This window comes from Hyperoodon ampullatus, assembly GCF_949752795.1.
Source record: "Hyperoodon ampullatus genome assembly, chromosome: 14".
NCBI lineage: Eukaryota > Metazoa > Chordata > Mammalia > Artiodactyla > Ziphiidae > Hyperoodon > Hyperoodon ampullatus.
In genome coordinates, this window is record NC_136927.1 from 62,513,687 (window position 1) to 62,537,269 (window position 23,583).

A 23,583-nucleotide genomic window follows, 5' to 3' on the forward strand; every position below is an offset into this window, starting at 1 on the left:
CGGATAACTTCAGGATGGAGGCTGGTTGCCAGAGGAACCGATCATGTGATTAGCGTGGGAACTTTCAGCACCCCTCCTGATCTCCAGGGAGGGGAGAGGAACTGTAGATTGAGTTAATCACCAATAGTCAATGATTCAATCAATCGTGCCTACCTAATGGAACCTCCATAAAAGCCCCTAAATGATGGGGGTTTGGAGCGCTTCCAGGTTGGCGAACACACGAAGGTGCTGGGAGGATGGCATGCCCGAAAAGGGCAAGGAGGCTCCGCGCTCTCCCCCCAACCTTGCACTATGCATTCCTTCCATTTGGATGTTCCTGAGTTGCATCCTTTATAGTAAACCGGTAATAGTAGCTACAGTGCTTTCCTGAGTTCCGTGAGCCATTCATTCTAGTAATTATTTAACCTGAGGACAGGACTGTGGAAACCCTCGACAGTTACAGCTGGTTGGTCAGAGGTACAAGTGGCAACCTGGGACTTTGGACTAGCATCTGAATTGGGGGCAGTCTTGTGGGACCGAGTCCTGAAATACTGGGAGTTAGTGTCAGTACTGAATTGAATTGTAGGACACCCACTTGGTGTCTGGAGAATCAGAAACTTAATTATCGGGTGGAGGGAAAAAACCCATACATTTCATCATCAGAAGTACTGTGAATAAAAACAGTTGACCTTGGAAACTGTTTTGAACTTTACACTGGTATTTTGTCTCGGGGCGCGTGATTTTGGCAGGTCCTTTTGTACTAGAGTTGCTATCTGATTGAATTTTACCCTGAGAATCTGGTCTCCAAGGACTGTGCGGTGGTCACATCTGCCAACTGGGTTGTCGGTGGCATTTATCAAGGACGTAACTGTAGCTCTCACAGCTGCTCCTGTTTCATCCTCTGTTTCTATCAGCAGCCTGTGGTAAACCGTCCCCGGGTGCTTCGGTTAGGCGGGCTGACTGGGGACTGGCTTTTGGGGCGGGGCAACGGGCAGAGAGAGGGGTGGCTCACCCGCGTGGCTGGGGACAGTGCAGCCCACAGGAACTTGTTGAATGCTTGCTGAGTGCCAGGTGTCTTGCTCTGCACTGGAGACCGAGAGGAGTGAAATGCTCTCCAGCCCTTCTGAGGCGGGGAGAGACAAAAGCACCAAAGGACGGTGATTCAGAGTGGTTAGCACCTCCGAGAAGGCCAGCCTCCTCTCCTCCCGCTGCTCTCCCAGGCCTCCTTTTGGTTCTGGGTTATACCAAGCGCTTTCATGCCGTGACCCCTTCACATGTGCTGTGCCCTCTCTCTGGAAATTTCTCTCCACTCTTTGCTTGGCTCACTCATACTCATTGATCAGGTACCAGTTTAATGTCATCTCTTCCAAGAAGCCTTCCCCAACCATCCATTCTGGTTTCCCCCCATCTCCACCTGGCTGTGTGGTGTCTCTCACTAAATAAACCGTGCTTCCTTCTTAGCCCTTTCCCCAACTTGCGATGAATGTATCTCTTTGCATTGGTCTCCCCCACTAGACAATAAGTTCCCTGAGGGCATGTCCTGTTGTCTTCTTAGGTTTGACACTTAGGTGGATCAGCTAGTTGGGTCGGTGCTGACACCCACAGCTCAGGACAGAGTGTTTTCTGTCAGAGGAAGGAGTGATAGGACAGGAGAGGTGGAGGAAGCCTTCACAGAGGAGGCCGCATTTGAGCGGTGCTCCTGAATATTGGGTAGGGTTTCACCCGCCTGAGAGGAGGGAAGGACATGCCAGGCGAAGGCAACAGCACGAACGAGACACGGGGCTCCTGCTGGGGAACCCGAGGCCTGGAGTGCTGGGAGTGGAGAGTGAGAAGGGGTTCAACTCCAAGGCACAGCCTGTAGATAGAGGGGCAGCCCTCGGAGGCTTTTGAGGGTGTTTGTCGGGGGCGGGGGCGACACCCAGCCCTATTTATTGCACTCCAGCATTTTCTCCTTAAGCCAGCCTCTCATGCTACTATTTCTCTCTGAGATAACAGGAAGTAATTTCACTAAGTGCTGCTTTAAGTTTGCCTGCTGTTCACACAGGTTTTCTGGGCTCGGTTGGCAAATTCCATTCTGCAAGGAGCTTTCCCTGGCACAGCTCAGAACCCAAGGCATTTCAAGGGTTGACTGTGGCTTGGTTCCCTAGGAATGGGGCTGAGGCATTTTTCAGAGTAGCAGAATGGAAAGTGGTTCCTTTGCTACGTTTAGGAACAGAGAAATTAAACTTCTGCCACTGGTTTTGAAATGTATCTTCTTTGGCCAGTGAACAAAAGATTTACATAATGCTGTTCAAACTCTGTGCCACATGTCATGGGCTACATACGGCTCACGGCTTCCGGAGCTCCCATTCTGGTAGGGAGGTATCGTCATTCACAAATATGTACAATTCAAAGTGATCAGTGGCTCAGATCTGGTGCTCAGAGCGTGCTTGGGGGCGGGGGGCGCAGATTTCCGTGAGGGGTGTGTTCAGCGCAGGGATCCGTCTTCTTTGCTTGGTTGTCCTGGGGCAGTGAGAAGAGCCAGGGCTTTAGCACCAGATTCCTTTCTTCATTTTTTTGAGTACCTACTATGTTGTGGGCATCACTCTAGTCCTTGGGGTCCAGGATGAAGCTCCTGCTCCCAGGGCTGGCACATTCCAGTGGGGGAGACATATGGTTAACAAAGAAGAATGGACTGTCAGGTGGTCAGAGGTGCCCTGAAGGACAGCAAGGCAGGGCAGGGGTTAGAGAGTGAAGAGCTGGGGGTGGTGGCTGGGTTAGGTTGGGAGGTTGGGAGGTCGGCCGGGGCTTCCCTGCGGTGGTGACAGGTTCTATTCGAGCAGAGGCCTGAGTGAAACTGGGGAGCAAGCGTGTAGGTGTCTGGTACTGGGAGGAAGAGTATTCCAGGGAAATGGAACCACAGTGCAGAGGCCTGGCGGTGGGGTGGTGTTTGGGGACAGCAAAGTGTGGCTAGTAGGCAGTGGGGTTCGACAGGTGGTGGGGGACCAAGGCTGAATTGTAAGTGAATTTTATTTTTAGACCATTGGAGTCTTTTAAGCAAAAGAGGTGGAGAGCAAGAGAGGGAAATCCGACAAGAATGCTTAAAAGGATCCCTCTGGCTGCTCTGTGAGAACAGAGCAGAGGGAACGAGGGGAGAGGAAGGAGGCCGCCTGGAAGGGGCGCGGTGGTTGGGAGGAGAGGTCGTGGCTTGGATCAGGCAGTGGGAGCCGCTGAGAGAAGTGGTAAGATGTCTTAAGATGCATGCTGATTGCTGATAACTGTATGTGAGAGGTGAGAGAAAAAGAAGAGGCAACAGTAGCTCCAAAGTTTTTGATCTGAAGCTGGTGAAAATTCCACCTCTGCCACTTGCTTCCATGTGCCCCCCGGCCCGCTTTTAAGATAAAAGGCTTTATTAAGATATAATTCACCTACCACGCAATTTGCCCATTAAAGTGTATAATTTATTGCTTTTTAGTATGTTCACCTAGCTGTGCAATCATCGCCACTACCAATTTTAAAACATTTTCATCACCCCCAAAAGTACCCATTAACTGCCACTCCCCATTTCCTCCCAACCACACAGCCCTAGGCAACCCACTAATCTACTCTCTATCTCATCTGTCTGGTGCTTTTAGGGTCTCAGAACTCCCCGTTTCCTCATCTGTAACTTCACAGGGTGATTGTGAGGTTGAAAAGAGAACGTGAAAAGAATACAGGAGAGCATGCCTAACAGGCCAGGCCGAGTGGCCTTGGCCTTAGTAAGTGCTCCGGAAATCCCAGCCCTCCCCCACTGCTCTGACTCCTGCTTTGCCATCTTACGAAGGCAGCGTGGGCAGTGGTGAAACGCGTGGGCACTGGACCCAGACTGCTGGATTGTGAATTCTGAACTCACCATTGACTAGTTGTATGATTATTGCAAAGTTTTTTTTAACCTCCTTTGGGCTTCCGATTCCTCAACTACCAGAAAGGCATCATAGCAAGTACTTCCTAAGTTGCTCTGAGTCAAAATGTGTGAAGCACTGGGAACAGTGCCTGACCTGTAGCAAGTACTCAGTGGTCAGTGTTGCTCAATGAGTGGTTATCATTATTAGTCAAGTAAGGAGCAGGCAGGTGGCAGCTCCCAACGTCAAGGCCAGAAATGGACATTTCTGAATCCAGGCTGTTGCAGGGGTAATGGGGAGAGGGAGAGGGAGAGAGAGAGAGAGAGAGAGAGAGAGACCACGGATGTACTTTTAGTCTTGTCCTCTTGTTGGATCTCTACCTTTGGAAAAGTCACTTGTCCCCTCTAAGCCTCAGGTTGTTCATCTTTAAAGTGGGGATGAAAAGTCCTCCTTACCTTGTGGAGCTCTGTGGAGGATTCAGTAACGTATTCAGTAGTAAGTACTGTTTTGAACACAACAGGAAAAAAATCCCTGCTCCCCTAGAGCTTGTGTGGAGCTAGTGGAGAGAGACAGAAAGTAAATATTAATCATAAAGACAATAATAATCATAATAAATAAAATACATGAATAAGAAAGCAGATGTATAAAGCACCTGGCGCCTGGCATGTGGCGAGCATTCTGTCAACAGTAGCTGTTATGATTATTATATGAAAGCACTTTGTAAAGCTGGACAGTACTGCATGGAGGTGGGTCTCCAGGTGACTTTGTGAGCATGTTGCCTTCATCTAAGCCTACCTTCATCTCCGCTCAATTAAATTTCACTCAGCCTCCAAGGCCCCTTTCGAGTTGCCTGGTTTAAATCTTTGTCTCTCATGGTAGAGTTTTCTTTTCTCCTCCCTTCAGCTGGCGTTTACTGAATGCCACTTTGGGCCAGTCCTGCTGCTGGATGCTGGGGCTTTTATGTTGAAAAACCCAGGAGGGGTGTGGTCAGGAGTGTGAATGAAGGGAGCCCAGGGCACTCTGGGCTAGACTGTGTGGGAGCCTGGCTGCCTTGGTTTTAGTCCGCCCAGGGAGACCCTAAGGCTTCTGAGCCGAGTGATAAAATTAGCAGATAAACTAAGACTTCACGACATTCTTGTTTAAATACTGCATGGCAAAAGAAAACATTTGCATTATGGTCAAATACATAATCTCTATTTAAGCACTATATCCAAAGAGCTACAATGTCTCCAGGTGAAGACAGTATTCTACCAGATCAGCAGGAAATGTGGCAAAACGGAGCAGGGAGGTTTTGGAGCTAGATAAACCTGGGTTAGCACTTATTACCCGAAGCAAGCTATTGCACCTTGGTAGGAGGGTTAATACCCACCCTGCTGCTCTCAAGAGTTGCTGGAAGGATTAAAGAAAACATCCATCAAGGATCTGGCACTTAATAGGCATACAATAAGAGGCATATATTATTAAATATTAATAGCAGTATTAATTATTAGTAACAGTGCGGCATTATGGAAAGAGCTCTTGTGTCAGCCAGACCTGTGTTCAAATCCTGATACTTCCATTGCAAGTTGCTTAACCTTTCTGAGCCTTGGATTGTGTCCCTTCCTGTAAAATGAATGAATAATACCTTCCTTGTAGGGTTGATATATGTTGATATATGATAAATGTGATAATATAAATTTCCTAGGTTGTATAATAAGCGTTAAGTGCTATTTCAAAATCAAAATATAAAAAAAATCAAAATATAGCAAGCTTTATTGAATATTCTGATTATAAAAATTATATATTCTGATGGTAAAACATTCAAACAATACCAAAACACTTAAAGAAGTAATTACAAATCACTGGAAATTCTATTTCTTATAGCTGATAGCCAGTTTTTTAGATATCTCTTTATGCAAACTCTTTTAGTTCAACCTTCATAATATATATAGGTCCATAGTATACACCTGTCCTGTTTTCACTCAATAATATGTTATGGACATATGTCCAGTTAATAAATATGGATTTATATTATTATTCTCAATGGCTTCCTAGTAATCTATTGTATGGAATACCAGAATTTATTTAACGCTATAGATAGTCATTGAAGTCATTTTCAGATTATTTTGTTTTATACAATACTGTATAAAGCAACCTTATATATAGATCATTGTTCACTTGTTTAATTTCCTTCCTGGGATAAATCACTATAAATGAATTACTAGATCAAAGGGTTTTCCCATTATAATTTTGTCCCATATTGGTAAACTGCCTCCCAAAATGCCTATATGAATTTGCACTCCCACCAGCAGTGCATAAATTATGCCCATTTCCCTATATCCTTGTTAACACTAGGTTCTGCCAATCTTTTTAACCTTTGCCAGTCTGAAAAATTTCAATTCTCTTGAAAAATGGTATCTCAATTTTGTTTCTATCTGTCGTTCCAGGATTACTAATGAGGTGGAAAATATTTTCAAGTATTTATTTCCGTTTGTGATTCTTCTTTTGTTAATTGCCTTTTTAGGCCATTGTTATTTGACTATTTTTCTTATTCAGGTGTTTCCTGTTGACTTTTAAAAACTTTGTTTATTAGGAAGCTTTTTAAAAAATATATTTATTTATTTATTTGGTTGCACCATATCTTAGTTGCGGGAGGCAGGCTCCTTAGTTGCAGCTCACTGGCTCCTTAGTTGTGGCACGCGTGTGGGATCTAGTTCCCTGGTCAGGGATCAAACCCAGGCCCCGTGCACTGGGAGCGCTGAGTCTTAACCACTGTGCCACCAGGGAAGTCCCTGTTTATTAGGAATCTTAACTCTTTGTCATGTATGTGACAGATATCTTCCTCCACTTCATTGGTTGTCTTTAACCTTGTGTGTGGTATTTTATTGCCACATACGAAGTTTTAATTTTATAAAGTCAAATCTTGACTTGATTTTACTGGATGGATTTTTTAAAAACTTTTATAACATGCTTAGAAAGTCTTCCAGTTCCAGGATTATTAAAACATTCCCTTGTTTTTTTCTTCCAATGCTTTTATTGTTTCTTTTATCACATGTACGTCTTTGATCTAAGAGGTGGAATTTAGATTTAGGGATGGAGATGGAGCTCCAACTTAATTTTTCTCCAAATGGCTACCCAGTGGTCCCGTTCTGTTTATTGACTTCCATCTTTTCTCCACCAATATATGTTACCTTTATTGTACACTGTAATTCCTTATACGCTTGGCTCTATTTCTGTACTCTGTTCAGTTTAATAGGTCTGTCAGTTCCGTTGTCAAAACTGTACTGTTTCAGTTGGTGTAACTACCTAATGCATTTTAATATCTGGTAGAACAAGTCCCAACTCATTAATCTTCAAACTTCTTTTGGCAGTATGGCGGAGTGGTTAAATTCGCAGAGTTTGGGTTCGTTCAGCCAGCCTGAGCTTTAATCCCAGGTCAGCCACCTGCTAGCTGTGTAATCTTGGACAAGTTATTTTTTTCTGTCTGAACCTATGCTTCCTCATCTGTCTAAAGTTAATAGTAACCGTATCTACCTTACAGTGTTTTTGTGAAGATGAGATGAAATGATGCGTAGCAAGTCCTTGGGCCAGGGTCTGGCACATGGCAAGTTGTCAGTAAATGTTCAGTCTTTTTGTTATGAAAACGATGCATCTATTTTTCCAGTTGAATTTTAAGATCACTTTGACAATAAAATCTCACTGGGATCTTGATTGGGATGACACTTACTGGATAGGCTAATTTTGAGATAATGAATATCCACGTTATAGGGTCTTCCAGCCTGAGGCAAGCTGTACTCTTTATTGGTCCAAGACTTGATGCTCCTTGGTGGAGTTTATAGTTTTCTTTATATAAGATGTGTGATTTTATATTAACTTTATTTCCAGATGGTGTAAGTTTTGTTGTTGTTGGTTTTTTTTTTTTCGATACGCGGGCCTCTCACTGTTGTGGCCTCTCCCGTTGCGGAGCACAGGCTCCGGACGCGCAGGCTCAGCGGCCACGGCTCACGGGCCCAGCCTGTCTGCAGCATGTGGGATATTCCCGGACCAGGGCACGAACCCATGTCCCCCGCATCGGCAGGTGGACTCTCAACAACTGCGCCACCAGGGAAGCCCCTGTTGTTGTTGTTTTTGTGAATGTGACTTTCTTAGTACATAAGAAAGTTATTCATTTTTTTAAATTGAGATATAACTGACATATTATATTAGTTTAGGGTGTACAACATATTGATTCTGTATTTGTGTATATTGTAAAATGATCACCGCAGTAAGTCTAGTTAACGTCTATCACCATATGGAGTTGTACATTTTTTTTCTTGTGATGAGAACTTTTAAGATCTACTCTCTTAGCAGCTTTCAAATATACAATACAATATTATTAACTATAGTCACCACACTGTACATTACATCCCCAGGACTTATTTTATAACTGGAAGTTTGTACCTTTGACCACCTTTACCCATCTTGTCTACACCCCTGACTCTGGCAACCACCAGTCTGTTCTCTGTATCTAATCATTAATTTTTAAATGTTTATTTTGCACCCAGAGTAGCTATAATTGTTGATTTGGGAAATAATTTCTCCTCTACATAGTGTCAGCTTTGAGATATCCCCTTCCCTCAGCTCCAGGAGCATCCCAGGTTTCTATCACTAGGGCACCTCCCACATTGACTTGCCATCACTTGAAATCCATCTATATGATGCAGGAACTGTGTCTAATTGGACTGTTCGTCCCCAGGGCTCAGCACAGGGCTTGTATCAGTACTAACTTATCAGTGCCAATTAAAGAAGGTGCCCCATGCTATACTACTGTTTTCTGGGATAGAAGAGCCTCTCTTCTAGGACAGAGGGCAGGAGGTAAATAGGCCCACAGTTCCTGACCTTATCTGGCTGACAGTCTAATTGGGGAGCAGACATTGAGGAAGTCATTATTAATGTCAAGAGTGAGTTGTATTTTTCCTCATTACATTTTGAAGGAAGCTTTGGATGTTATGGGAGTGTAAAGGACTTAGTGAGTATAGGGCAGCAGAGAAGGCCTTGCCGAAGAAATATTCAAGGAGGAGTCTGGGGCGACTCTGCACCCGTCTTGCTCCCCCTCCACTGCAGACCAGTGTTAGCACCCAGTCCTGCTTGAACGTATCCATTCAGCAAACAAAGAGCATCTGCTCTGTGTCAGGCCCTGTGCTGTTGGGTTTGGGACCACAGAGTTGGGTAAGAGCCAGTATCTGAGCTCAAATCAGAGTTCTGTTGATTCCTGGTAGTTACAGGAGGCAATCAAAACTCCTCAGCCTGGGGATCTACCTCCTGTGCCTCCCTTATGCCCCTACTAGGCCCCAGCCCACCTTTCTGCCCTTGGGTCCTCCTGCCCCACTGGACTGCTGACCCGTCCCCAACTGAACACACTTGTACTTTCACACACACGTAGAGGCTGCCACCCCCTTCCCCCATCATACTCACTGTCACTTCTACCTAGAACTCCCCTGAGCCACTCCTTTTTCCTCTGGGCCTTCAAGAACCAGGGAATCACCAGCTCTGTGAAGTCTGCCCTCCCAGCGTTTGTTACTTCATCCTTGTCCAAAATTGATGGTGGGTCTTAAGAATGTGTATAGTTATTTGTTTCCATGTCTGTGATCCCATTAGACCAGGGCGCCCTCAGAGTCAGTGACTTTGACTTTGTCTCTTTGGTGGGAACTAGGACGCAGCGGATAACTTAGGAACTGCAATTAAAATAGGGTAAGAGAAATGCAACGTCTATAATTGAAGGGGAAGGGTACAGAAGTAAGAGAAGGGATGGGATTACTTAGCTTAGAGCAGTGGTTCTGAACCTAGGGCTCCGGGATCATAGGAGCAAGGTGGCAAGGAGTGTGAGGTATGTGCAAAGTTAGGTTACTTGGGTTTCAATCCTGGCTCTGGCATATAGTAGCTCCACAAGTTGGGACAAATGGTTTTATTTCTCTGAGCCTTTGAGAAAAGGGGGAGTACTACTGTTAACTAGCATTACTATATTGGCTTCAGAGGGTCTGGGCACACCCTGAAATGCTATAAAGAATTTTGTATAAATAGGTGTAAGTAAAGTTTTTCCAGAAAGAGGGTCCCTTGATTTTCAGCAGCTTTCACAGAATGTATAAACTAAGCAGAAGGGAGGCACTGTGTTTCTCAGTTGTCTAGTGCTGTGTAGCAGATTACCTGAGAACTTAGTGACTTAAAACAATAAACATTATCTCACACAGTTCCCAGGAGCAGCATATTTGGGTGATTCTGGCTCTGGTTCTCTTATGAGGTTGATCTCTCAAAATGTTAGCCAGGGCTGAAGTCATTTGAAAGCTTGTCTGGGGCTACTGGCCATGTAGACGTCACCTCTCCATATGGCTGCTTGAGTGTCCTCACGACAGGGTGCCTGGCCTCCCAGAGCCTGTGATCTAAGAGAACAAGGCAGAAGCTGCAGTGTCTTTTATGACCTAGCCCCAGAAGCCACACATGGTCATTTGCAAAATATCCTATTGGTTCCATAGTTCAACCCTATTCAAAGTGGGAGGGGACTAAAAAGGATATGAATGTCAGGGCTGGGAATCATGGCGGGGGCGGGGGGTGGGCATTTTGGAGGCTGGCTACCACAGTGCCTTAGAAGGAATTTGGAATGAGGAGTTTTAAGTTTAAATCTCGACTCCAACAACAACTAATTGTGCGATCTTGGGGAAAGCTCCTTTGCTTTACTGGCCCTGCCAATTTTCTTACTCAGCTCACATGGTGGGTTGTGATATTCAAGAGTTAAGGCCTGTGAAAGCCATTTATCCAAACCCTCAACTTCACATTCAGTTATTAGCAATCATTAAAGAGGAGGGGGAACAAAAGCCATTTGAGGCAGTGTGTAAGTTAATGTTTTCAGTATAAAAAATTGAAAATGAAGAAACACCCAATTTCATCAAATTAGCACCACTCGTAAAATTTTGGTGTTTAAATGCACTTTAAAGTTTCTTTTCCTTCTTCACAGAGAAGGAATAGAGGAAATGTCTTAAACTGAGACGAGAAAGATTTATGGTAGATGAGTACATCTCTCTGGTATTAAGAGAGATTGAAAATTGGGATGGGCTCCTTAATGGGATCCAGAAATCTCCACCTGAAAACCTTTAAGAATCAGGCAGAGGGCTGTTATTATCTATACTTTTAGTAAAAACTAGCTCAGGTCATCCTTTGAGGCCATTTGGGAGGGGATCCTACAAATCTTTTTTTTTTTTTTTTTTTTTTTTTTGTGGTACGCGGGCCTCTCACTGTTGTGGCCTCTCCCTTTGCGGAACACAGGCTCCGGACACGCAGGCTCAGCGGCCATGGCTCATGGGCCCAGCCGCTTCGCGGCATGTGGGATCTTCCCAGACCAGGGCACGAACCCGTGTCCCCTGCATCGGCAGGCGGACTCTCAACTACTGCACCACCAGGAAAGCCCCCCACAAATCTTTTTAAGGAAAATGAAAAGAAGTATTATTAAAGGTGTTCTCACACTGTTAAGCATTAAAATCTTTATTTTTTTCATCATACTCAAATGAGTATGAGTAGCACATACTCATTCTAGAAGATTTGGAAACTACAGACAAGTGTAAAGAAGTGAAAAACATTATATCTGCCACCTTAATCTAAGCACTTTGTTTTGTGGTTTAGATGAAAAATAATTTTTTTCAATTAAAAAAATGTGGGCTTCCCTGGTGGCGCAGTGGTTGAGAGTCGGCCTGTCGATGCAGGGGACACGGGTTTGTGCCCCGGTCCGGGAAGATCCCACATGCCGCGGAGCGGCTGGGCCCGTGAGCCATGGCCGCTGAGCCTGCGCGTCTGGAGCCTGTGCTCCGCAACGGCAGAGGCCACAACAGTGAGAGGCCCGCGTACCGCAAAAAAAAAAAAAAAAAAAAAAGTAATACTTTGTAGGAAACACCCTCCCCCCAAATTGGCTGTAGTCTCACAAACCAGAAGTAACCATTATTAACATTTCGGTGGCGTAAAATGGGATTTAAACACTTTTTCAGCCTCATGGGAGACTGAAAAAATAGGAATGGATTTAAGCGATGGTGAATGGCAGGTAAGCTGAGTTAGGGCTGCCCATCACGTGGGCAGATTCTGTGCCTAACGACCACAGTGAGGTGAGGAGGTCTCCATCCCTAAGCATCTTTACAACTTGCATAGGTCTGTTTGGGTGAATCCTGCCTCACTGTTTACCAATTCTGCCTGGGCAGGTTCCAAATACTGGATAGGGCTCATTCCATGGGAAATTAGTAGTTAGGGACTTTGTCCAATAAAGTAATTATTGAGTAAGGTCATCCAGATTGAGTGCCTACCATGTGCCAAGACTGCCAGATGTTGGGGGTGTGATAATGACCTCAAGAAGATGCTAACAAAAGCACAGACATTAGACCAGAAATCATACAAGGAGATGAAATGTGGGAGGTGCCAGGAGAGGTGCACATTTGTGGATCGTCTGCTATGCTGGAAGTTTAGCAGATGTGATCTCACTGGGACCTGAGGGAGGTAATTTGACCTCTCTGAACCTCAACTTCATTTGAAAATGGGGACAGAGTCACTGGGAGAGAACATTCGTTAGTGTGGCAAACTCTGTTTCAGGGTCCACTGAAGGTTCACTGAAGTATAAAAATGAGACACTTTTTACACTTCAGACTCTAAACCTTCTCGGTGGCGAAGAGAGCTGGCCTTTAGTGAGTCTACTGTGTTCAAGGTGTTTTACAAAGGTCCCATTTAATCCCAATTCCACCCTTGGAGTTTATGTACCCCATTGTCTAAATTGATGGCTCTGAGTCAATGGGAGTTTTCATAACTTGACCAAGACCACACAGCTGGAGAATGACTGCAAGAAGATTTAAACCCAGGCCTGCTGAAGTCCAAAGCCAGTGGCAATACATTATCTCATAGTGAGGTTCCAGGGGTATATGTGTCCTTTTGGGAATGCTTGGGTCTGCTGGTGTTGTGTTTGTTATTCAGATTCCTGAATGTGTGCTTTGCTCATAACTGTGCAGTTTGAAAACACTGACTCACCCCCAAACAGGGCAGGGTTGGATATCAGTCCTGTTTATCTTATACTGCCCTATGGCACCTGTGTTGACTTCAAAGAAATTTTGTAATAAAAGCACTGTGATTAAAAACAGAAAAACAAAAAAACAAAAACCAAAACCCAGAAAAACACACACCAAAAAAATGTATAGGTTTGTTTTTGGTGCTTGTGACAAGAGAATACACTCATGAGTGTCATTAACTTAAAAAATGACAAGCTATTTAAGGTTTAGTGACTAAAGCCAATTTTCTAACACACATCTTGTATAGTCCTCTGAACATACTATTTTCACACTTATCTATGATGTTGTCGTTAGTTTCCGTTTGATTCTGCAAGGGCAGAGACCTTGAAATATTCACATCTGGATTCCCCCATGGCTTGACCCAACTGACAGCCAGGCAGAATTGGCCGAAAAACTTAAAAGGCATTTCCACGGTGCCTGCCTACGTTAGCTTTCTTTTGCTACTGTAACAAGTTACCAGATTTAGAGGCTTAAAACCTTCTGTCTCACACTTTCTATGGGTCAGAAGTCTGGACTGTGTGGCTTAGCTGGTTCTCAGATACAGCTAAAATCAAGGTGTTAGCAGGACTGGACTCCTCTCTGCAGCTTCTGGGGTTGGGGTGGGGAGAACCTGCTTTCAAGCTCAGTCAGGTTGTGAAAGCTCAGTCCCATGAGGCCACAGGACTGAGGTCCCATTACTTGCTTACAGGGCTTGTTCTCAGCTTCTAAAGGCTGCCTACATTCCCTGGCTCATGGCCCCTTCATCAACAGTGAGTTGAGCTCCTCTCAAGCTTCGAATTGGATTCTTCTCCTGCCTCTTCTCTCCAAAGCATCTCTTTTGCATTCCTCTTCTGCTTTTTAAGGGTCCATGTGATTACACTGGGTCCACCCTGATAATCCAAGATAATCTCCCTATTTTATGGTCCTTAATTCCATCTGCAATGTCCCTTTTGCCATGGAATGTAACATATTCACAGGTTCCAGGGACTAGGGCATAGATAGTTTTCATTTTGGGGGGGGGAGGGGGCAAGGAGGACGTTATTCTGCCAACCACAGTGCCTGTACTAAACACGTAAATTTTAGAATGAATCTTCTCTAGTTGACTCCTTGGAGGTCAGAGGGGGGGTGAAGCTACTCAAGAAGAAAACATTTGAAACAAGCCAAATGACTTGTCAAAGGTCACTGTGTCTGCTGTAGATTAAACCACCACCACCACCACCACCCCTTTGTGAAAAGTCAGGTCAAACAATTTTTTGGTCGTGGAGGTGGGGTTCTTCCTTTCCCCCTATTGGGGTAAAGTTAGAAGGGGATAGAAGATTTAAAAACATGCCTATTTCACCTTCTACAGTCTATTCACTTTGCAGGGTTTTGTTTATTGGGCGTGAAAGTCTTCTGTGTGACGAGCATTAGAAGCAGGAGCACTGAACTCCATGATGTTAGGCTTTGGCAGCACGTGTTGATCTTCCTTAAGCACTGCGCTAACACCAGGGAGTGGAGGGTGTGCTTCCTCACCCTGGGATAACTTTCAAATGTGGCCATTGACCCTTCCTCCCCAATTTTAAAGAACTGGCCACTATCCAGTTTAGGACTGATTCTAGGAATGTTTCTGGACGTTGACTAATTCAACAAATAGGTACAGAAAACCTATGTGTTGGGTACTCTGGATATCATTTCATTTCATGCTCTGCAACCAAGGCTCAGAGAGGGTAAGTACAGTGCCCATTGCCCCTCAGCTGGTACCAATTATTAAACACTTGCTTTATGTCAGGAGCCAGATTATATGGACCTAATGTCATGGTCCCCCTTCACACCCTCTTCCAACCTGCCAGGTGTTTTATGTTGATTTTAAACTCAATAATGCTGTGAGGTATTAGGCTGATAGCCATGGAGTCGCTTAGCCAGGATTCCGGTCTAGGTCCGTTTGACTCCAGGTTCTGTGTTCCTTTCAGGATATTGCCTCTAAAAAGGCCTCAGGTGCATTCTGGTAAGTATGTCCCCAAAGTCCAAGTTCTTCACACAACCCGTAATCGTATCACCAAGTTCACCAGGTGGCATGAACGCTGTAGGCTGCGTGTGCAGCTTCTGCAAATACAGCTTCTGCAAACACATAGCGGCATGAAAGCACAGGAGGAAATGGGGAACTGTCTAGGTTCATCAATCGTGAAATAACCGTTTTACTGGTATGAGTATCTTTTTGTTTCATTATTATGCGGCAGCGAGTCATTTAGGGGAGGGCCAAAAGGGAAAGTCCTGTCTCTTGTTACCTACAAGAAGTGTCAGTGAAAACCGCTCAGGAGGAGAGAGGCACAAAGTGGGCGCTGGAAGTCGAGTTACCAGTTCTCGATCCCCCCCCTTTACCCGCGTGGCGGCCCCAAGGCGAGAAGCGCCGAAGGGGTTAAACACAGCTCAGGGTAGTGGGGCACAGGGCCACCGCCCCTTCCCAGCATCGCCTCCCAGAATGCCTCAGGCCCCCAGCCAGTTCCCGCACCTCGCGAGACTCCGCCCAGCCCCTTTCCCGAACGACTGCCCGGCCCCCTTCCTTACCGAGCTCTGCGCGGGGCAGAGGAAGGGAGGGGAGGGCGGAAAAGACGGGCCGCGGGGCACGCTGGGAAGTGTGGTCCAAGAGTTTCATTCAGCCATATTCTTCCGGAGCGGGGGAGGCCAGAGAGGCAGCCGGGACTACGACTCCCAGCCGCCCTTTCGGTTTGTTTTTGTTCAAAAAAAAAAAACCCCACACTCCCCCTCCTCACTCTTCACACACACTCACACACACCCACGGCAGACACGCACACACCCGGGCGCCGAAGGGAAAGCCGCGTCTCGCCTTCCCGCCCCGCCGCCAGTCCGGTCTTGGCCTCGCAGTAGAGCGGGAAAGCGGAGGCCGGAGCCGTGACCTCTGACCCCGTGGTTATGCGGAGCCGCCGCATTCCTTAGCGATCGCGGGGCTACCTCCTTCTCCTTCGCCGCTGCTGCCGCCGCCGCGGGCGACTGACGCAGCGCGGGCGCGTGGAGCCGCCACCCCTCCCCCACCGCCGCCCTCGCGCCGGGTCTAGCGCCAGCCGGTCCCTGCGCGCCCGCCCCCTCTCCCCGGCCGCACCCGAGTTCTCGCGCGCCGCCGCCGCCACGCGCCCCCCGCCGCCGCCGCCGCCGCCCCAGCCCCGCGCCGCCGCCGCCGCCGCCCCAGCCCGCCCCGCCCGGAGGTCCCGCGTGGAGCCGCCGCCGCCGCCGCCGCCGGGGAGGAGGAGGATGAAGGACAAACAGAAGAGGAAGAAGGAGCGCACGTGGGCAGAGGCCGCGCGCCTGGTGAGGCGGGCCGCCGAGGGGGGCTCGATGGGGGGCGTGGGGGGTTGGCTCGCCGAGCACCCCCCACTGGGAGGGGGGAGGGGCGAAGCCCTGCCCACTGTAGGAGGGGGCGGGCCACCCTTCCTGCTGGAAAGGGACAATCCCCCAAGGCGTTGGGTGGGGAGAGGTCCCCCGCCGGGTCGGAGGTGGCGCCTTTTTCTGCACGTCCCCCCTCTAAATTCCTGCGGAGGGGTCGAGCTGGCAGGCCGGCTCCTCCCCCTCCGGGCGGCGGGGGCCCCCGCCTCCCCTCCCCCCCCACTATTTGGCAGCTTCTAGGGGGTCTGGGGAAGCTTCGTTTATGCACTCGGGGGAGTTAGGTTTCCGGGAAGGGTCGGAAGCTCCTCCCTCGCTTCCTGGTGGGCAATGGGGTGGTGCGTTTGACTCCAGGGGTTGGAAAGAGCCCCCAGTTTCAAGGACGCGAGTGGCATTTTGAGCTTTCGCAATCTAAACCAGGTGTATGGAGGGAAGCAAATGCTTACTCCCAGCTTGAACCCTGAGCCTTGGTTCTCAAACTTTAGTGTCCTGTGGGGGACACCTGGGGAGGTTGTTAGGAATGCTCATCCTAGGGCCCTACTTAAGACCTACTGAGTGTGAGATTCTGGAGTAGAGCTTGAATATCTTCATTTTAACCAGCTTCTCCGGTTGGTTGTAAAGCAGGTGGCCCACGTACCACACTTCTGAGATTCTGCTGACCGGACTTCACAAGCTAGACTGGAAACAGGCACTCTGCAGAGAACTAACTACACTTTGCAAAGAATGTATGCGTGTGTTCTCTATTCCTTAGTGTCCTGGTGCATGTATACATGAAGTGTTGGGCAGAGACCAAGTGTCTCTGAAGATAATGCTCACTGAGGACTTAGCAAAGGAGTAATTTGAGTTTTTGAAGCTGCCTCTTTATGGGGGTTGTGAATTTTCTGTTCTCCAAGTGTCAGAGGACTTGCAAGTGAAATATCTTCCCTTTGGATTTGCACCCACAAAGCTAAGACACTTTGAGACATGTTCTTATAAAATCTTGCTGATGACAATAGTAACAGGTTATGCTTGTCTCAGAGATGTCACTTCCTCATAACTGTCACGAAGCAGGGTTATAGTGCAGATAGTATACTTGTCTCTTGACACCCTGTAGTTTATATGTAATTGCTGTAATTCACTTTTAATGATGAATGAAGCTCAACCGTCTAATCTTTCATTTTATTGGGAAGTAGGGTTCCTGCCTCAAAGGTGTTGTGCAAAAAAAGACCAATATGTGTTGGAGGTTTTTACAAATCTTTGGTACACCTTTTTCGTTCTTGGAGCCTGTAAAACTCAGTTATTGACTTAAAAGAACTAACATTGTTTGGTTTATAGGGGAAATTAAACTGGTGTACCTGATCATCTTCCCCAGGCATTTGTTGCCCAAGAAACAGAAGTAGCAACTAGTTTGTATGCTGAAGTTTTGTGCTTCAGTTAATTTGTTTTGGTTTGGCATATGAAATTTGAAGATTTTGAAGTACCTAAATACTTTTTTCAGGTTCAGTCAGATTTGGAAGCTTTGGTTAGCTTTCAGGATCTCTTGGTAGTTTCAGGATTTCTCCATTGTTGCTTTACCTGGAAACAAATTTAGGCCTGAAGGAGAGTAGAGGAGAGCCAGAAGGACGTGCTCGCTTTCTCCTGGAGGCTGAGTCTGTTCATTGAAATTCTCCTCTGAGTTTCTGTTGTGCAGGTGTTTATGACTCTGGGCACCAACAGGAAATTTGCTTGCCAGAGTTTTACTTGTTAGAGGTAGGTGAAAGTACCCTTAAATCCTGTGTTATTTATGTCTTGACAGAATTCTAAAGTCTGCTCGTCTCAAAGCTTTGTTGGCTCTTCCTAGTTGAAAGTCTCTAGGAATTTGGGGTCCACTCTTAAGCCTCTTTAGGTTCTTGAATTTACTGTGATCTGCACTCCAGTATCTAGGTTGCTATTTCTGTTTTATCATTGGCTCAACTCATGCTAGATTATCCCAGTAAGTTCTTTCTCTTCTTTTACTTCTATGGTTCTTCATTAAAAAATAGTAAGTCCTACTTGGAATTACTTGTGGTGCTCTTAAACACATGAAAGATGACTTGTGGGAATATGGTGTATAGTTTTGCCTGTCTTTTATTGTTTTTTGTTTAGAATTTTCTGTCCCTTTGGATGGGACTAGTTGGTGAGCGAGGGGGAACTTATAGAGTTCTCTCCTCATTTGGGGAAAAAAAAATTGTTGTAACAAACCAAGTGCTGGAGAGTTTGTGAGCGCTTAACACTGGCTAGAGAAAACCTTGACTCCAGTGAGCTATAGTGGTAGGGCAGTAGATTAGATCTAATTACTCTTTGGACAGGTGAATTTGGAGTGCTTGCAGTGGCGATCAGATGCACTTGCTTGGGGGCAGTTTCATATTGCTCCCGACCTTGCTCACATTGGTGGCTAAAGTGATACCAGGAACCCTTTTAAAACTATTCTGGTAGGAAAGAAGAGACTTCTGGACAATTTCAGTAGTGTAGTAAGCCCCAGGAGGTTGATTTTTGCAGCTGTTAATTATGTTGTTGAGAAGTAGATTTTCTTCTTTCAAACATTTTGTAGTCTTGTTTTTCCTGGATGTAGGAGGTAGACTTTAGGGGGTTGGGTGGGTATAAATCCTCCTACTTGTTAGGAACAATTTGTTTGGGAGAAATAGCTGAGTGGATTTCCCTTTAGATTGAATGCCCTTAAATGGATTCTCCCTGGCTTTGAGAAACTCTTCATTGCATGCTTTATCTTTCACTTTGATTCATGACTGACCATTCTTACATCAAACATTTTTTTCCCTTTGAAGTTGGAGAAGAGATACTTTTTTTTTTTTTAAAGTATGCTTTAGAAAGACAGACTAGGGTTAGAACACTGCTGAATTGTTCTTATACTGAAAGCCAGAGGCATGTACAGTTTTAATAAAAGTGAAAACTTTGTATCTTTTGATGTAACTTCCCTTTAGAGTTTTTGTTTCCTCTCTCTTAGATTCTCAGGCTCTTCCTGACTGCTGTTTAAATAATTGGTAGCTAATTTTTCAGTCATGCTTCTTTTAAAAAAAAAAATTATCATACAAAAATTCACTAGCTTAGCTCACAATTAGTATCAAAGAAGTTATATCTGTGGCAGTGAACATTAGTAGCTTGTATTGCGGGTTTGTTCAAGTCAGCACTGCTTAACTTGGCACTTAGGTTCTTGGAATACAAAGATGGATAAGCTTTGCCCTTGAGGAGCTTATGGTTTTTCTGGGGATGGAGAAGGTCCAGACAGGTGAATAGAATTTCATTACAGGCATGGTAAGTGCCATCATAGATGTATAAATGGTAATAGACATTCTGGTTCCTGCTTATTGTCTAATAAGCATAATTATGAATAGCTCCTCCTTTTACTCTCAAGTGTCCTGCTTTGGAAGATAAATTATCAGTGTTGTGCAACTATGGGGCACTGAAAAGAGACATTGAACTGTCTGGCAGAGACCAGAGAAGGCTTCCTGGAGGAAGGTGCTTTCCAAACTGAATCTTGAAGGGTGAGTAGGAAGGAGTTAGGCCTGTCACAGAGGACGTAAGCAGGAGCTGGTAACAAAAAATAGGAGTGTGTATTTTTATTTGCAGGGTGGAGAGTGTGGGAACTGGGTAGAGCTACACATAGTTATTGGAACATAAAGTTTGTGGAGAGACAGGCAGAGATCAGATTGTGAGGGCCTTGTACGCCAGGCCAGCACACACCTACTTGGTGCCAGGCACTGTAGGCACTCCAATCTCTACAACAACTCTGAGAGGAAGATCTCAGTATCCTTCCTTCACAAACGAAGGAACCTAGGCTTAGGGTGGGTAGGTAACTTGCCCAAGTTTAGAAGACCAGAATTTGAATTCCTTAGGACCAGGTTTGTCTGGTTCTAAAGCCTGTGCTTTTCCAGTGGACTAGTGGTCTCTCTGGAAGCTTCAGCTTTCTCTGTATATAATTAGGTTGCTGTTGAAGGACTTTAAAGTGGGAAAGTGATTAGGGCAGGTTTATTTTGTTGGACTGACTGGGGCTAAATAGCAGGGTAAGTTCTGCAAAAACGGGGATTTGGTTTTTTTTTTTTTTTACTGGTGAATTTTTAGAATTGTCCCTAGCACAAAGTGAGTATTTCACGTGTTTGTTGAATGAAGGATGGCAGCTGAGTACGAATGAATTTGAGGAAAGCAGGGCTGGTTGCAGGGATATTAGCGAAAAGGCTGTTGTGTCAGGTCGGGTCAGAAACTGGTGGTGGGAACTGGGGGACAGGTGAGAGTGAAGGGTGATGCCTGGGTTTCTGAATTAGGTGACAAGACAGGCTGCCGACCAACGAGAGGAATGTTAGAAGTGGGCGGGGGCGGTGAATCAGAGTAGGTGAGCATGTGGGACGTCCAGTACAGAACTGAGTATCTGAAGTCTGAAGCTTGGGGAGCAGTCCGCAGTCCAGGCTGGAGGTAGAGATTTGGGAGTTATCAGAATTTTGGTAGTAGTTGAAACTGTGAGAGATAATAATGACACCCAAGGAGAATGTAAAAACTGAACAGAGAGAGGCTAAGAATGGGACCATGGTAGAGGTTTTATTTCAGCAGCTACTCCTCCAAAACTTGACTTCCTTTAGTGCTCAGGGTTCATGTTCTTCCACAGAGAGAACCTTCGCAGCAGTCCTGTCAGGCTTCTGGCTATACATTTTACTTGTGACAGAGCAGTACAGTACTTCGTCGTTACGGTTGTTAAATGACTGCAAGATGTGCACTGGTAGAGATGGTACAGAGATGCTGACAGCCTCTCTTTTTTCCTCCCTGAGAAGAATAACATTTCTAAAACAACTCAGTTTCTTCAAGTGAGAGAGCTCCGGTTGCTCACTATGACCTTACTGCCAGGACTTAGTTATAGATGTCGCTAACATAAGTGGGATGTTCCATTTCTCATTGTTTGCTTGCACCAATCATACAGGATCACAGCATCATGTTGCCAAATGGCAAAATGTACTGTGGCAGTTAACAACAGAATTTCACAACCCAGTGGCACAAAAGCCATCATTTAAAAAATATGGGTACTGGGAATTCCCTGGTGGTCCAGTGGTTAGGACTCTGTGCTTTCACTGCCAAGGGCACAGGTTCAGTCCCTGTTTGGGGAACTAAGATCCTGCAAGTGTGGCCCCCCCCCAAAAAAAAAAAAGATAAAAAAATATGGGTACTAATCAAAGTTCCTTGGGAAAGAAAATCTAAATGCATTTCTGTCTTACAATTTATTGCGTAGGAAACTATGTATTCTGTGGTTTAGCCGTATTAGCAGCATCAAGTTAAGCGGTAATCAAGGTTGCTAAGGCCCCACATATCATAACATGTATGCTGAGAGGTTGTGTGTTTTCAGGATTGAGAATTAGAATATTTCATCTAATTGCAGTCACTTTCAGCAACTAGTTAGAAGTAATTTTGTCTGTGGAAAGACTAAATTGTCAGCAGCGGTACCTCATAGCAGAATTGTAGTCCATGTTATATAGTGATGGATGTAAATGGAAGTTGCACACTGAAATCAGAACACTTATATTTCTTCAGGTACTAGAAAACTACTCAGACGCTCCAATGACACCAAAACAGATTCTGCAGGTCATAGAGGCAGAAGGACTAAAGGAAATGAGGTTTGTATGGCTCTTGTCGCTTAATGTGAGGGTTTCATAGGACACGTGTCTTCCTGCACTCAGGCAGTGATATGAGAAAGTCCGTGTGTGCATATATGTGTACACACACTCACACACACACACACACACGTCTGGTGGTGGTGTGGAACTGTCTCCCATGTTGTGTGTCCTCTGGGTGGAGGGTGGGAGTGGCTCAACATTCATTTGTTTTCATCAGAGGTGCAGTGGCTTTCCCTATCCTTGCTCTCCCATAAATTTCGACATGGAGCTTGTTTTTTGTGTAAGGAGTCAGCACATTTTCTCGTGTACTCTGTTTTGCAAGTTTCAGTGATAGAGAAGGGACAGACTCGGGCTCCATCGTGTCTAAAACTTCCCTCTTCTCTATACCGTGTCTTTGAAGTCCTTTGTTTTAGGATCAAAGAAGGGTGGTCTAATCACCATAAAACCCACTGGCTTTTTTTCCCCCTACTGATTCTAGGCATTCATGATATGAGCATACTAAATTTGGAGGTGACCTTGATTTTCTTATCCTATGATATATTTTTCCTAAAGAAGCAACAAATTGGAAACACAGAAAGAATTGCAGGCACAAACAAAAATCAGTGCCTGTCCTGAATCCTTTCTCTCCTCACCCCAACCTTTTTTAAAATTAAAATGAAAGAGGAGAGCACAACACAGTTCCTTCTTGGGATTCAGAACATACAGCATATATTTTGCTGGTTACGCTTTAGCTGCTTGAAATTGATCTTTTAGGATCAAAAGATCCTCACTTTCCAGTTGTCAGTTCAAACATTCTGTAGCTGACGTTTTGTGGGGGGGGGAGGATCAGGATTGTCTAGATACATTCATTTAAATACTACCTATGCACTGTGTAGTGTTATAATTGTTTTTTTTGTTTGTTTGTTTTGTTTTTATGGGCTATTTCCCATCATGCTGCTGTCTGCACTGCTGTTGGACCACTGTGCCTATAGAAGGTAAATTAGTCCCTTTGGGACAGATGGAGTTGAGAACCTAACTTGTTTCTGCTTCTAGCTCTTACAGGAATTATGAAGCAGTCATGGTGGCTCGTGATGAGTGAGCAGCTCTGTGATTTGTAGACAGAGGTATAGTGTGTAGGAGTCACACTGTTTCAAGAAAGACTCTGCCAGCATGCCTTTCCCCACTGTAGCAGAGACATTAGCACACCCACTTGATACTCCAGATTCTGCACAAGGTTTCTTTTACAGATTGGTTCTTGGTGAAATTTTTTTTTTTTTAAGCATCCAGTGTGTTCCAAAGCCGAATAAGTAATAGGGTTTTTTTTAATGGCTTTTTTAGACTCAGAATTTATTTTTAACACTCTGTATAAATTAGGGCCTCTAATTCTGAAAAATGCTGAGAGGCTTTACTTGAGATAATTTATATTTATTTAACATGCTGGGGAGAGGGAAGAGAAGATGCACAGGTGAACCCTAGCACTAACATGTTAGTGCCAAACTCAGTTAATATTAATAATGGACATTTGTCTGTATTTTTGACAGCTTTTCTATTTTAAGATTTAGTAAGTAGTTGCTAACTCACATGAGTTGTCATTGTTTTGCGACCTAGTATTGTAGCAGGGACCATGATATAACTTAATATGCTATCTCTTTTTTTGGTTTAATGTTTGAGCATTATTGGGTACTAAATCCATTTGACTTTTTATATTCAAATTTAAATTATTGCTCCTGGGTAGATATAAAATAAAACCCATCT

At 45.2% G+C, this 23,583-nt stretch overlaps 1 protein-coding gene across 1 annotated transcript in view; it reads left to right on the forward strand.

The window, feature by feature from the left end:
* Positions 1-16,111: 16,111 nt before the first annotated feature.
* The window catches only part of ASXL1 (ASXL transcriptional regulator 1), a gene marked incomplete at its 5' end in the record, with an annotated part of 72,584 nt that continues 65,112 nt past the window's right edge, over positions 16,112-23,583 (forward strand). Inside the window, 2 exons of the mRNA XM_079718795.1 lie at positions 16,112-16,168; positions 21,767-21,864. Of these exons, the coding sequence (XP_079574921.1) occupies positions 16,112-16,168; positions 21,767-21,864 (155 nt within the window). The remainder of the gene's footprint in view (positions 16,169-21,766; positions 21,865-23,583) is intronic.